This window comes from Mucor velutinosus, assembly GCF_035048745.1.
Source record: "Mucor velutinosus strain NIH1002 chromosome Unknown tig00000041, whole genome shotgun sequence".
Taxonomy (NCBI): domain Eukaryota; kingdom Fungi; phylum Mucoromycota; class Mucoromycetes; order Mucorales; family Mucoraceae; genus Mucor; species Mucor velutinosus.
In genome coordinates, this window is record NW_027041905.1 from 3300833 (window position 1) to 3314670 (window position 13838).

At 38.7% G+C, this 13838-nt stretch overlaps 6 protein-coding genes across 6 annotated transcripts; 2 read left to right on the forward strand and 4 right to left on the reverse strand.

The window, feature by feature from the left end:
* Positions 1-1824: 1824 nt before the first annotated feature.
* VPH1_1 (H(+)-transporting V0 sector ATPase subunit a) lies at positions 1825-3891 on the reverse strand (the record flags this gene model as incomplete). Its single annotated transcript, XM_064820679.1, has 5 exons — positions 1825-2139; positions 2201-2641; positions 2703-2935; positions 3002-3260; positions 3319-3891. The coding sequence occupies 5 exons, from the start codon at positions 3889-3891 to the stop codon at positions 1825-1827; spliced, it is 1821 nt and encodes a 606-aa protein (XP_064684599.1).
* Positions 3892-4330: 439 nt separating this feature from the next.
* Positions 4331-5830, reverse strand: ATC70_001283 (uncharacterized protein; the record flags this gene model as incomplete). Its single annotated transcript, XM_064820680.1, has 5 exons — positions 4331-4834; positions 4890-5298; positions 5357-5496; positions 5553-5734; positions 5791-5830. 5 exons carry the CDS (start codon positions 5828-5830, stop codon positions 4331-4333), a joined length of 1275 nt encoding a protein of 424 aa, XP_064684600.1.
* A 203-nt stretch (positions 5831-6033) lies between these two features.
* Positions 6034-6852, forward strand: ATC70_001284 (uncharacterized protein; the record flags this gene model as incomplete). The annotated part of the gene is made up of 8 exons (XM_064820681.1): positions 6034-6088; positions 6167-6216; positions 6269-6301; positions 6365-6415; positions 6470-6509; positions 6563-6616; positions 6670-6758; positions 6838-6852. The coding sequence occupies 8 exons, from the start codon at positions 6034-6036 to the stop codon at positions 6850-6852; spliced, it is 387 nt and encodes a 128-aa protein (XP_064684601.1).
* Positions 6853-7018: 166 nt separating this feature from the next.
* Positions 7019-7384, reverse strand: ATC70_001285 (uncharacterized protein; the record flags this gene model as incomplete). Its single annotated transcript, XM_064820682.1, has 1 exon — positions 7019-7384. The coding sequence occupies one exon, from the start codon at positions 7382-7384 to the stop codon at positions 7019-7021; it is 366 nt and encodes a 121-aa protein (XP_064684602.1).
* Positions 7385-9847: 2463 nt separating this feature from the next.
* On the reverse strand, positions 9848-10345 carry ATC70_001286 (uncharacterized protein; the record flags this gene model as incomplete). Its single annotated transcript, XM_064820683.1, has 1 exon — positions 9848-10345. The coding sequence occupies one exon, from the start codon at positions 10343-10345 to the stop codon at positions 9848-9850; it is 498 nt and encodes a 165-aa protein (XP_064684603.1).
* A 2209-nt stretch (positions 10346-12554) lies between these two features.
* On the forward strand, positions 12555-13573 carry ATC70_001287 (uncharacterized protein; the record flags this gene model as incomplete). The annotated part of the gene is made up of 2 exons (XM_064820684.1): positions 12555-12652; positions 12721-13573. The coding sequence occupies 2 exons, from the start codon at positions 12555-12557 to the stop codon at positions 13571-13573; spliced, it is 951 nt and encodes a 316-aa protein (XP_064684604.1).
* Positions 13574-13838: the final 265 nt, after the last annotated feature.

Below are 13838 nucleotides of genomic sequence, written 5' to 3' on the forward strand. Positions count from 1 at the left end.
TTACTGATTTGCATTACTGAAGGATGATAGTTGTATATATATGTGCAGTAGTCTAGAGAATGATTTTGAGCGTTATCAAAATCAATATGCCTTCCATTCAAATTAGAAGTTGCACAGACTGCATAACTGCCCTTCTAAAGAATTTCAACTATCCATCGAAGATGTGATTCATGTTGTGTATATAAAAGATATAGAACGAAAATATAGCCAAATACGACAGCTTTCAAGCCTTCACATCTTGACAAGTAGACCATTCTGAGCCGCCGGAATGACACCAAACTGTTATATTCGGGTAGTAGTAACTTCCTGACACATTTGCTCAACTTTTTGGGGACCCAAAAAACATGGCCAAAAATCGATCAAAAAGCATGAGGTACCCCTCATGCTTTTTAACGAAAATTAAACAATCTTCATTTTCCACTATGAAAATGAAGATTTTTACTATGGTATATATTAATTCAAAACGTTTCTCTCGATCTAAAGCAACTTCTAAAACCACTTTTATGAGGTTTTCATATGCAAAATCTGACTATTTTTGCGAATAACCTCATTTTATATTTTACCAAATTGCTCAATAGCTTCATTCAAAATACCTGTTACAATTAGCACCATTGGAGGCGCCTTGAAAAGTAATGCAAGAATGTATTAGGAAGCATTTTTTTTTTTTTTTTGTAGGGGAGTCGAGCTCCAGGTTTTATTTAAAGTCCTTAAAATGTCATGCTGAGGGATAGAAAAGACTGTTGGTGGACCCAATGTCTGCAAAGAAGGGGAATAAGATATTTTTGAATTAAGTTGGGAAAGAAATCTACTGCTAATAAGGTGCGACACCTAGAGCCAAAACAGTCTTGCGGAAATCGTCAAAATATAGATAATGGATAGAGTACAAAACACCAAACGAGGACATCAGTACTACTTCAAAAAATCAAACAACTTGCGTTCACCAGGATTTGAACCGGGATCCTCCCGTTGGCATACGGGAGTTTTACCACTTCGCCCTACCACCAGGGGCTGTATTAGGAAGCATCAGAAAATTATTGAAATTTATATAGTCGAATACATTAAAATAGATTAAAGAAGTCGCCAAAAGACAACCTTTGGCCAATCTTGAGCACCAAAAATTAACTTTGTTTGAATTGATTTTAGCGGCCGGTGCTGCTACTGACTGACCCAAACACCTTTCTGATGATGACAATGATGCTTGCGATACTGATTAGATGGGGATCATGGAATTGAAAGGACAGTTGATTAGCCCAAATACTTTTCTTTTGGGGGTTGCTTCATAAACGTGTATTTTGTAATCACAGTATCTCAAAAAAAGTCGCTATAGATTTTACACAAGTCCTGTATTTACTTATGGCCAGCTTTACGTACCCAACTTATTAAGGGCATCAGCAGCAGTGAATGGTGTGACAATAATTCTACCATCAGAAAATGGAGATTGTGGTGTACAGATGCTGCATAAAGCTTGAATTTTCTTTTACATCGTCTCAATAAAAGGCTTCGCTTGATATCAGTGTAAGCGAAAAGGGTGCTGCGGGAGATACCTCTTCTCCTCCCCCTGGTGGCTCTGATATAACCTTTCATTTACTAATTAATTGTTTAAGGTCTGCTAGATTACCAAAATGTTATAATATCTGATTTAAAATGTCTTTGGCGAGAGTCCGCAGGGCGAGGTAGATCGGCTAGTATATATATATATATATATATATACCAGAATGATGGTGTGCAGTTTTGATTGTCAAATGCATTCAAATTCTATCCATATAGTATACATTCAATTTTATTGCAAATGGTCCCGCAAGAATAAAACCAAACTTTTTCTTTTTAATTTAAATCATCCTCAATAAAGATGATACCATCCTCATTTAAAGCGATATCTAGTATTTGACCATTGGCATCTTTCTTCACTTTGGCACTGAACGACAAATCATACACATCAAAAGGAAAATCCAGGTCCTTTAAACTCTCTAAACGAATATAGCGGTATCCGGTATCAGTGACAATAAATCTGCACTCTAATAGCTCGCTACTCTCTGATGATGATGATGATGATGATGATGATGATGATGATGATGACGATGACGATCTTGGATCATCTACAGTCTGGCAATTGACACTTGGTGCAGGGTGTAGTTTTATCTGTGTACAAGGTACAGTGGAATTAGAATCACTGCCAAAAACCAGCGAAACGAATACATACCCATAATAGACCATCGTACGAAATCTGAATATTCAAGCTACTTCTATAGCTGTAAGGATGATTGACCAAAAATCGATAGATTAGTGAGGTACGCATAGGCATCAACATGTCCAAGCCAATATAGTCTCCCGCACGAATATTCTGCATGGACTTCCAGGATGTCTCTTCTTGCATATCCACAGCATTCGAGTATCGATAATCCTTGTAGCTCCCCACTATATAATCGTCATGCATCTGCTTCAAAACGTCCACATAGATCGACGGGTTGTAAGAAAATAAGTCAATGTTTGGGAATAGCTGCTTGTTTGTCAAAAACAAACAACGATCGTCTTTACAGGAAGCTCTTGCATTGCGGTCAAACGTGCTTTCAAGATAAGGCTCTAGTGGCACAATGCCCTCTCCCTCCTCTAAATCGTTGTAGAGTATCGTCAGCCCTAGATCCTAAATGCGCCATGTTGTCTTTAGCGCCATCGTTTTTGGATCATGCCCTCTTTTCTCGTACCATATGCTCTGTTTCCTTTTCAGTCAACTCCTTTCCTGTTGCTGTTGCCGCTATTTCGTTATCATTTCCTTCCAATTGATATGGCACTTGGTTTATATACATCGCAAAATACATATCGGCATATACATCGACGACTGACGTTTTATCGTAATTTTGCAGGAATTTGGAGACCATTGCTTTGGCAACAAATGTGCCAGATTCAATATCGATGAAGCAAGTATGCAGTTGTAAAGCTGTATATAGATAGATTAGTTAGTCGCATACGCACACGGAAATATGCAAACACATGACACACTTGCCTGTGTTCGAGAAGCAATAGCGCCACTGAGAGTTGATAAAGGCTGTATGGTCAGTAGATTCACCGTGAATCAGGTAAGGGGATCGTAGGAAATTGGCATAGGTGCTTCGTAGTTTCTGTGATTTTCTCGGTATATCTTGAAAGTAGCAATACGGTGTTTTTGAAAGACGACATGCATGGTATCTTGCGGACGAACCCACCTGAATAGGTGCATTGATGATCTGGAGTTTGTTGGGTGTGCATCCGTGTGCCTGAATCATCTATCATGCATCACATTATTAGTTGTATTCCATCACACACACGCACACAATTACTCACGTCCAGAGTCATATTCACTGTTGGATCATCGTTCCACACAATAAATTTAGAAAACATGTCATATTGACACAATTGCTCCAGAATGGGCCGAGTTGTTGCATCCAGCTCTTTCTGATTCTTCAAAAGCACCACTGCTGTTGTCTGTGATCTGCCTTCATCAGGATACACTTTATCCAGCAAGTCCACTTCGTCCAGCGGATCATTGTAATGCTCTTGCTGCCAATCCTGGTACTTTTTGCCACTAAAGAAACCGACATGGACTAATAGCACAATGCATCCTGCAAATACGCACACGGCCACGAGCACCAACTCTACCACGCCTGCTTGTTGATATCTCTTTGTCAATCGACGTCTCCATATAGATAAATGTTTGCGTAATCTACTTTCTTGCCAAAGTCTTTGAATGTAAGGTGGTATACGATGTTGAAATGGATCTGAGCTGATATTGATGTGGATACCTCTCAAACTGTTATTGTCGCTATTGCTGCTGCCATTATGCTGTTGCTGTTGGCGCCGAGACGACAGAAAGATCTTTTGTCCAAACGGCTTTTCATGATCAGCTACTGAACGCATGATGGTATAGAACTAGTATTGAGTGAATAAAGAGGAAAAATACAAGCTGTGTATCCAGTCTGCCTATGTTTCTCTTGGAAAATTGGAAAAAGGGGATAAGTGTATTGCGATAATTAAGAGAAAAGGAAGTATAGGAGACCAAAAGAAGGGGGGGGGGGGGCGATGGCCCACTCACTATTTTACAGACTGCTTAAAAAGGACACCACCAACAATATGCATTTGGGGCGCCGAACTCGATATCATAAATAGCTGCTGATTTCATGCATAGATTATAACATACAAGAGCATGACATTGGTTTTATAGACCACTTGCACCAATCAAGAGGTCCACTCTCTTGGGGTCTTTGTCCAAAGCGATCAAACGGTGTTGTTTATACATAATTGCATTGGGATATTTGATTTTATTATTTGATGGTCTATACAGTTTATTATGTGTGATTTATTCATGCTTTCTCTTGCGATCCTTGGCCAGTTCCATAGATTCCCACAAGGCTTCCTCCTCCTCCTCCTCTTGCTCCTCTTCCGTCTTGACCTTGGGCACAGGATATTCAAACGCTTCGTCCACCAACACACACGTCAAACGTTGCTTCAAGTAGGCCTTGTCTTCCAACTTGCGATACACAGTGGCAGTTTCATGCACTCTCAAAAATCTGTCCAGCGATACACTTGCGACATGGTGTTGCTTTGGTGTCTCTGTTTGATCCTCTTCCTCGCTGAATTTAGGGAAAGGTACCGTCACTAAATCAGTAGCAGCGCCTGTGAATCCCTTGAATTGAGCGGCTCTCTTGCCTGTGCGAATGTCGAGCATGCCCACTTCGCTCATGGTATCAGCGTATAAAACATGGTTGAAATCAGTGCCGATAGACATCACTTTGATAGGATGCTTTCCAATTTCGACATTTGTGATGGGTCTACGGGCAGCTTTTGTATCGTACAAACGGAACTAGCAGATGACACACTATCAGAAACCCTTCTTGGTCGATCGTCGCATAACATACCTGATGATAGTGAGTAGCAACGGCTATCTTTGTGGCTTCTTTGTTGACAAATTGAAGATCATGGATCCACACGGGTTGTTGAAGATCCAGAAAATCGTTCTTTACATTTTTGGCTTGGAAGATCAATCCTGCATTTCTGGTGGTCTTTTTCTTGTGTGCAGAGGTGTTTTTGTTGGGTCCAGCAGAGTCGATTTCCTCATGCTCCTTTTTGGATTTGGCAATGGCTTTGATGTCGTATACACATAAATCACGCTCCTTACCGCCAATGGCGAAAATATGCGTTTGTGTGGGATGGCCACGCATAATCTCGATATTGGGGCCTAGCTCTAAGATAGTCTTTGTCTCGTTCTTTCTCGACTTTAATGGTGTGTATGAAAGATCACCAGTGGAAGTACAGACACAAAGATGTCTGTCATGAATAACATTAATTGCCTGATGTCTTGATGGCTGTATTATGCGTGCCGTACCTGTCATGGATAAAGAGACCAACAAAGCGGCCCTTCTTCTCATCGTCTGTTCCAACATGATTATTCTTGAATTCCCGAAGCACTTCTCCAGTTTCAGGAGACATGAATTGAATTGATCCATTCTTGCGTCCAACGAGCAGCTACTAGCAATGTGAATACCAAATCAAGCAATAAGTCTCCAGAATCAAGGACTTACCACTTTTTCGTCTTCCCACATGGCCCATGATAGTTTTTGGATGGCGTGCTCTTTATCGACCTTTCCAAATGTGCCCATCAAAGGCTGCAATGCTTCCTTCTTTTCAGTCTCCTCGGAGCCTTCCACTTTCTTTGCCTTCTTTTGACGATGTTTCTCCTCTACTTTGGGAGGAAATGAAATCCCTATAAATCATGCTTAGCATGCTTTTCTTCCATGTTTTGATATCGCGTTAAATTACATTTGATTAAGCCACTTTCATCACCAGTAAAGTACTTCATTTTCTATGTCGCTTTGATGTATGTAAAGAGAACATCGATAGCAAAAAAATGAAACCCTTTTTGACAATTTGCACATTCAGAGTATTTTCAGTCACTGGCCAACCTATAGATGCGCCACTGTGTGCACTATGCCTTCTCGTCTCTCGCTGTTTATTTAGTATTTCTCTGCCCCTCTTGAGGAATTTACATATATATATATTACAATGGCTAAGGGAAAGCAAGCAGCTGGTGGTAAAGGAAAAGGAGGTGGAGGAGGAGGTGAGTTTCTGCAACGGCATTGCATTTGTCAAGATAACTTTCTGTATCCAATCTAAACACGTCCACCACTCTCATCAGACAAGGAAAAGAAGGACGATGGCAAGTTGAAGCCCGCTCAAAGCGTCAAGGTAGCAGTAAACAAAAAGACGGCAATGTATAAGATAACTGACATATCAATAGGTTAGACACATTTTGTGCGAAAAGCATAGCAAGGTAATGTATATTACAGTTGACCGATTTTGACATGCATTAATGTACATTGGCATTATTGAAAAGGCTATGGAAGCCTTGGCTAAAATCAAGGAGGAAAACATGAGATTTGACAAGGTAACTCTGCAATAATCTTATAGCAGAAATGCGTATTCAGACCATCTATTTTAGGTCGCTGAACAATACAGTGAAGACAAGGCCAAAGCAGGAGGTAAAATCAGCTTGCACTTATTTTTACATTGATTCACAAAACGACCCGTCTAGGTGCTCTTGGCTGGATGAACCGTGGTGGAATGGTCGGTGCATTTCAAGATGCAGGTGAGGGCGCATACATGTATAATATATACAAAACACTAAAGCATCTTTCATAGCATTTGCTTTACAACCCAGTTCCTGCGATAAGCCCATCTTGACTGATCCGCCCGTAAAGACCAAGTTTGGTTATCATATCATCATGGTGGTAAGAAAAAAAAAAAAAAAAAATACAGATTATATCATCTATATTTCGTTGATGTGATAAACTAATCCATTTTCATTAGGAGGACCGCAAATAAATTTGATATTTCGTGAAACAGAATGAAATAAAGTTTGTGTTTGGCAGTAATTTTATTCTTCATATGTACAAAAAGGCTTATAGTTGGGATTAATGTGTGTGGGTATGTATATAGAGTAGGAGTGTATAGTTTGAATGCTTAAATGTGTGTATAGACAGAGGAATGCTTAAAAGAGCCAATCTCGCACTCTTTTTAATGATCTAGATAATTTACTTTCTTGTAACTGTTGTTGTTGTCGATGACGAAACTTTTCCTTTAGGGATTCTGATAGCTGAAGTGTTTGTTTGAATCGGAGAGACGAGTTGCGTCGTACCTTGCCTTTGTAAATGAGGTCATCTTCAGCTAACTCCATCTCTAGTTGAGAATCATCCCAACGTTTTGTAGGTGGAGTGGGTTCTGAATGTCTTTTTTTCGATGATAAATCCAGAGCATTGTAATTGCAATTGTAGTTTGAGTTTGCGCTAGTAGATGTTCTAGGCGAGTTGTTGGTGGATGTGTCATTGCTTGATATGGAGGAGGAGAGTGAAGGCATGGATCGATGGTTCATTTCAGATGTTTAGATGTTAAGATAAAGAGAAGGAAGAAAAAAGAAAAAAGAAAAAAAGGGGAAGCAGAAAAGCTTCATTATTTATACAATAGGGCCATACAGAAAAGGAAGCTTAGAAAGATATCTTCCACGTGTTGTGAGCCAAAATAAGCATTCTCCTTTCGAATACACACAGAGCCTCCGATGCCAAAGGACGCTTTTTTGGAAGAAACTTGTTTCTTTACTATGGTGAATGCTTTTTACGGTCCTTGAGATGGAGAGATCAAGCATCGTTGCTAATAATTTTACGCCGCTGATGCCATTGAAGGGATGATATCAAGCGGTATTAATGTCATGTTATAAGCTTATTAGTGTGCACCTTTTTTTTTCCATAAATTGTCTCGAGAAACTCGAGTATCTTGTGTACTAGCTGTGCTACTGGTGCATTTAATGATCTTGTGTGGGAGTTTGCTAATTCGTTTGTAATGTTTATGTAGAAGGATCAGTTTTATCGGATGCTATTTCCAGTTGCTGGGGTCTTTGCTTGAGAAATTGTAACAAATGTTCGCATTGGAATACATTCTGTGTGGTCAATTGCAAACTATAAACCTTTGCAGACATTCTGACCACAAGTCAATTGCGCTGTATACATTTGATCATTTGAGATAGATAAAGGGATCTTGTTCCGACATCTTGTGCCAACTTGTTAATACTACCGCCATTCAGACTCACATGTTGACCTTGAACACACATCTAGACTTTTGCTGTTCTATACTTACATGTAGCCCAAAGACACATCAGTGATATAAAGAGCACAGTCATTACCAATGACGTGAATTATGGGCATTGGTTGTTATTGAAAACTGACCATTGAAATCAGCAATATACCTGATTCACGCCATCATTCAACAATACATGGAGGTGTGTGCGTGCCCCCAAATTGAATAGCGTTACCAGACATTTAGAGTTCTTCTTGATGTAAAGGAACACACTATGTTTCTTTTTCACTAGGTCTGCCACATGGCATGACATGACATTTCTTTCTCTCATTAGGATAAAATTTAGAAGAATAGCATGTTCAATAAATTAGGTTAATTGTTGCCACGCAAGGTTTTTCATTTCTTTGTAGCACACAAGGAGTTGAAATAAATTGATGTTGTTTTATGCTCAATAGATATGTTACCAGTATATTTGTAATCAAAGAAAAGTCAATGCCATTTGTATGTCGAAGCCATTTTTCTTATTTTTAGCCGCATGTGGCAAAATGGAACAATTCCATTTCTCAATCGTTGATGATGGATAAAAGGCACTTGGACATTTTGATGTTGCCATCTCACAATCGAGGCACTTTTTTTGGCTGTTACACACATCTTATTAGAAATGTGCACATTATATGTGCAGCCAGTATCATGTTTGATTTGTCTAAAGCATAGTTTCTGGCCAGGTTACTGCAGCCTTTATCTCAAAATATCAGAAAGCAAATGTATACCATGAAGATACATTTGCCTGGAATCAAATTTTCAAAAAAGAGCAAGCTCAACATTTAAAGCAACATTTCCATAACCAGAGAACATATCTACTCTTTCCCTGTCACTCTGTAGCTTCGTATATGATTTCTTTGATACGGATTTATACAAAACAAACGTTAATTGGGGGGGGGGGTGTTAAGAAGCGCATAAGAAAAACCATTTGCCACTGGAGGCACCGTAGATAGCAATAAGTATATCATTCAATATTTGCATTTATACAAACACCTCAGATCGAAAAGAAATGTATTTCAGTAGGAAGCATAGACACAATTCAACATGTATACAATGTGCCTCGAATGTATTCACTGTATACATCAAATAAACTATAACAATAGTACCCTACGGTCCAGAACCATTTATGTTTACGACGATACCAATTAAACAGCATGATTTATTTGAATTTTTGCTGTGGTTAACGGCTTTTCTTTAGCCCATAAACAGTACATCTCATTTCATTACGACAAACACGGTTCAGGGGTAAAGTGAAAATGGTATCGTAATTACATCAGAATATGACAGATACCTGTGATCTCATGTTGAATGAGCTCCATTTTCTCCTTATGCATATGCCATGGTATAGACTACGGAATTTCTTATTTCATGACCTATATGAAACAACAATGCACGCATACACACTACTCGTACCCATCTGATCTATTGTTTTGTAGGGTGCTTTTTTTTTTTCAATCGCTTGTATTCGTGTCACACCTCGAGACTCGGTTCATTTACAGGTTGCAAAGCAAGATCCCATTCCTAACGAAAACTCCTGCTTGTAGTGTAACTCGATTTTGTCACAAAGCATATAACCATACACCAAGAACTTACAGCAAACACTTTGACTATGTCGTTTGACTCCTTTTTTCTTTCTCCTCTTCAACATACAGGACTAATGTTACGATAAATTCTTTATTTTCTTTTTTCTTCATATATACAATATGTATCATGCCAAGTTGGGTGTAGAGATGGATCGTTTTACACGCTTGTTGCTTTGATTTGGTCGTAGTGATAATCGATGGCGTAGTGTTTTTGTCAGCTTTCGATTCAATGTACCAAACTTGTTGTAGTGCTCCTTTGTTTCTGGTGTCTCAGTCTCGGATGTAGATGGTTTGTTTAGTAAATGATCAAATTGTGGAAAATCAGTGCTTAGCTGTTGCTGATCTGGGCCAAAGAAGTCAAGCTGTAGTAAACTACGAGATTGTTCAAATTCAACTTGAGGGATGTGTATATCACTCTCTGCTACAGATGTATGGTGAGCTGGTGGAGGTGGCGGTGGTGCTTGGGATAAAGGGGTCAAAGGTTGCTCATTTGAAACAGATGACGTAAAAGAGCTCTTTGTTGATGGATTCAATGTAGTAGACGTAACTGTGGTGGGTGATGGCGGCGATGGCTGTTTAGAGGGTGTTGTTCTCTTTTTATTGTTCTGAAAGAAGCTAAACATTTGACTGAATAACATGTTGGATTTGTCTGTTGGTTGAAGAGAAAGAAAAGGAAAATGATAAAATGGGAAAAAGAAAAAAAAAAAACAACCAAAAAGGCCATTTTAGTAGAAAAATGCAACAAGGCTCTTGGTACACATTACTACAGAAATAAATACACAACCACATGTCAAAAAGAAGGCTTTTGCTATTTGTTGTTTGTTCTGGTTTTGATATACTGCTTCTTATCGATTGGAAGCGGCTTTAAATGCTTTCTTTTTTTCCTAGTTTTCAAAAAAAGACATGATATAAATTGTGAACTTTCCATCGCTTATGTAGATAAAGCAAGCTTTTGAAAACGTGTTGAAATAGACGCAAGGCATTGTTTCGTGGTACAAACCACTATTGGCGAGAAGGTCATCTTGGGCAAGATTGTTTCAAGACAGCGATTACTTCATAAAATCGTTTAGTACCACGCAGGTTTTGAACTGTAGCAAATGCAGCAATTATTGCTTTCTCGTTTAAATGATTTTTATGGATCAGTGGCCTCATAGAATAGGTAACATCACAGTTAAACAGGAAACCAACTTCAACACTAGTAAATAACGCAATTATATGAGGTTCAATCGTTGAAATTTAATAAAACAGGATTAATCTTCCAAATGCTCATGTTGCAATGTGGATTATGCTTGTTAATGAGGATCTGTTTGTTGTCGTAAAGCACTGTATACAGCATTTACGTGCGTTGACGTCAAATTGCAGAGGCAGCTATTACGGTAAAATAGAATCGCTGATTCGGCTGTACTTTCAACTAAATCAAATCAAATGAGTATGTTTGAAATCATTTGCTTGTATGAGCTTATGGCAACAACCCAAATTTAAAGATTCTTGTATGTCCCTTGTTATGGTGAAATTAATGTATCAACATCCAGCGCATAACCTCAATATTACTAACGTACCGAATAGAAAAGCTTAGATCAAGTTAAGCCCAAAGCTTTATCATATATATATATATATATATATATACTGGAAACAAGCTTACCAACAACATAACGTATCAAAATTTGCTTGAATTAGTCTTGCCAAAATCAATATGCCTCCTGTCCGAATTAAAAATTGCCCAGGCTACAGAACTATCATTCCATTAAATTACAGCTATCGAAGATGTGATTCATGCCGTGTGAATAGAAGCTATAAAGCAACACATAACCGAATTGGACAGATTTCAAGCCTTCATATCTTGACATGTAGACCTGTATGAGCCACAGGAATGACGCCAAACAATTGTATTTGAGTAGTAGTAACTTCCTGATACCTTTGCTCAACTTTTTGGGCCAAAAAAAAAAAATATGGCCAAAAATTGACCAAAAAGCATGAGGGGGTACCTCATAGATTTCATCAAACATCAAATGATCACGTTTTTCAACCCAAAAACAATGACTTTTGCTATAGCATATATTAAACCAAAATGTTCCTATCGATCCAAGGCAACCCCTGAAACCTCTTTTGCAAGAGCTTCATTTGTTCAATCTGGACTTTTTGACCAAAAACCGTATTTCATACCTTTTTAATTTTCTCAATAGCTTTGTTCAAAGTACCCTTGATAATTGGCATCATTGGAAGCGCCTTGAAAAGCACTCTAAGAAAGATTAAGGGTGTATGGGGTACTCATTACTCTTGATATAGTCGAATCTGGCAAAATAGATCAATCGAGTCGAAATTAAAATCAAATTTACCCAATCTAAAGAAGAAAGCAAAGTCTGAGCTTAAATGTATTTTGGCTGTTTGCTGGCAATGTCAATGCTCGTATTATTATGAATAAAATCAATGCTCGAGAAGCTTATAAGAAAGAGATTTTAAAATTTAAATGATAGCTTAACCCTGTTACTGTCTCTCAATAATGTAGATAGTGTGAAAACGCTATATTTATCATAACCAAATTAAAGATCAAGGCGAGGTCAGACATCAGATCAGATATTATCGCGTTTTGATTGACTATGATTCATAAATGTTATTTGCCGAGACAAACCAAGATTATGCAGCAATTTTAGTGATGCTGAAACCACAGCCATCTTTCCCATACATCAAGATTGAAGATCCATTTCAAATGAGATACCTTCAACTTCTTTATTACACACTAATTCACAAAGAAAGAGAAAAATGATACCACGCATCTTGGGATTAGCTGCATCATTTTTTGTCTTTTCTTCATTTATTCTCCAACTCTTTGTCATGATAGGACATTTGTCCAACAGACCGTTCTTGGATGTCATTTATTTCGTGAAAGCAAACAATCCCGAGTACAATTTGAGGTATTCATTTGGTTTATGGTAAGCTGCGTGAGTAATTCGCCTAAAAGACATTGTGTGTGCGCTGCTCAACAGACATTGTTTTTTAGGACGTATTGTCAAGGCCCTTATGGAGGCTCCATACAAAGTTGTAGCTCACCCAAGGCGGCATACGACTGGGCCACCACGCCAGGATTCTCCCTAATGTTACCCTATTATGCCTCCAGCAAGCAACTTGAATCTCTCTTCTTGGCGTTGTTCGTTCTCTACTTTATCGGATTGATATTCAGCTTTTTGCTGTGGATTGCTACTCTTTCCGTGTCACTTTGCTGCTGCATCAAGCGATTTCGACACACTTCAGGCAATCAAACCTTTGACGTTACCATGGCCATGCTCTGTGGCTTGAATTTCTTCATCATGCTGGTAGCGTTGATATTGGCGCTTGTGCTGGTAATTGGTAGTGTCAAGGCCATCTCAGGGGCCAGCATTTATTGGAACGGCCACGCAGGTAACTCCCTTTGGTTAACTATTGCAGCAGTTGTATCATTATTTCTAGCCGCTGTCTGTTATATGTTTAAAGCATGCTGTCATCATGGACAATATAACGGTAATAGTAGAATCTCTGCTGATCTTAATAAGAATCACGCCTACAGAAATCAGCCATTTGATTTGACACTTCATCATCAGCCTTATTATGCCAATACATCACCCATGATAAGCAATCAACATGCACAAGAGCAACCTACACTTCCTCAGCCACATTTATTGCAACAACCCACTACGAATCAAAACTATTCGTATCCTCAGCAGCAACCACAGCAGCAACAACAACAACAACAACAACAACAACAACAAGATGTTTCCGTCTCAAGTTTATCTCAGCAGTACTCTCCAGGATTGCAACCCCAATTTCTAGTCCCTATTTACGGATCTAATGAAAATCCTCCACCTAATACACGCTAAAGCAATAAAAGAAAGAATCGGTTCCTGAACCAATCATTTCATGTAAATTGAGTAAATGTGGGTTTCCGAAGGTGATACTTGTGAGCAAATTGTTTCAATTAGTAAATTTACAACGGGGTCAAATTACGAGTGTTCGCCGAACAAACCAAAAAAAAAGGGGAAAAGCGAAAATCTTGTTGGCCATGATGATTTATTGAGTGTGCAAAACATGTTGATATGTATAAATGGGGTTTGTGCTTGTAAGTGTGTGTGTGTGTGTGTGCAA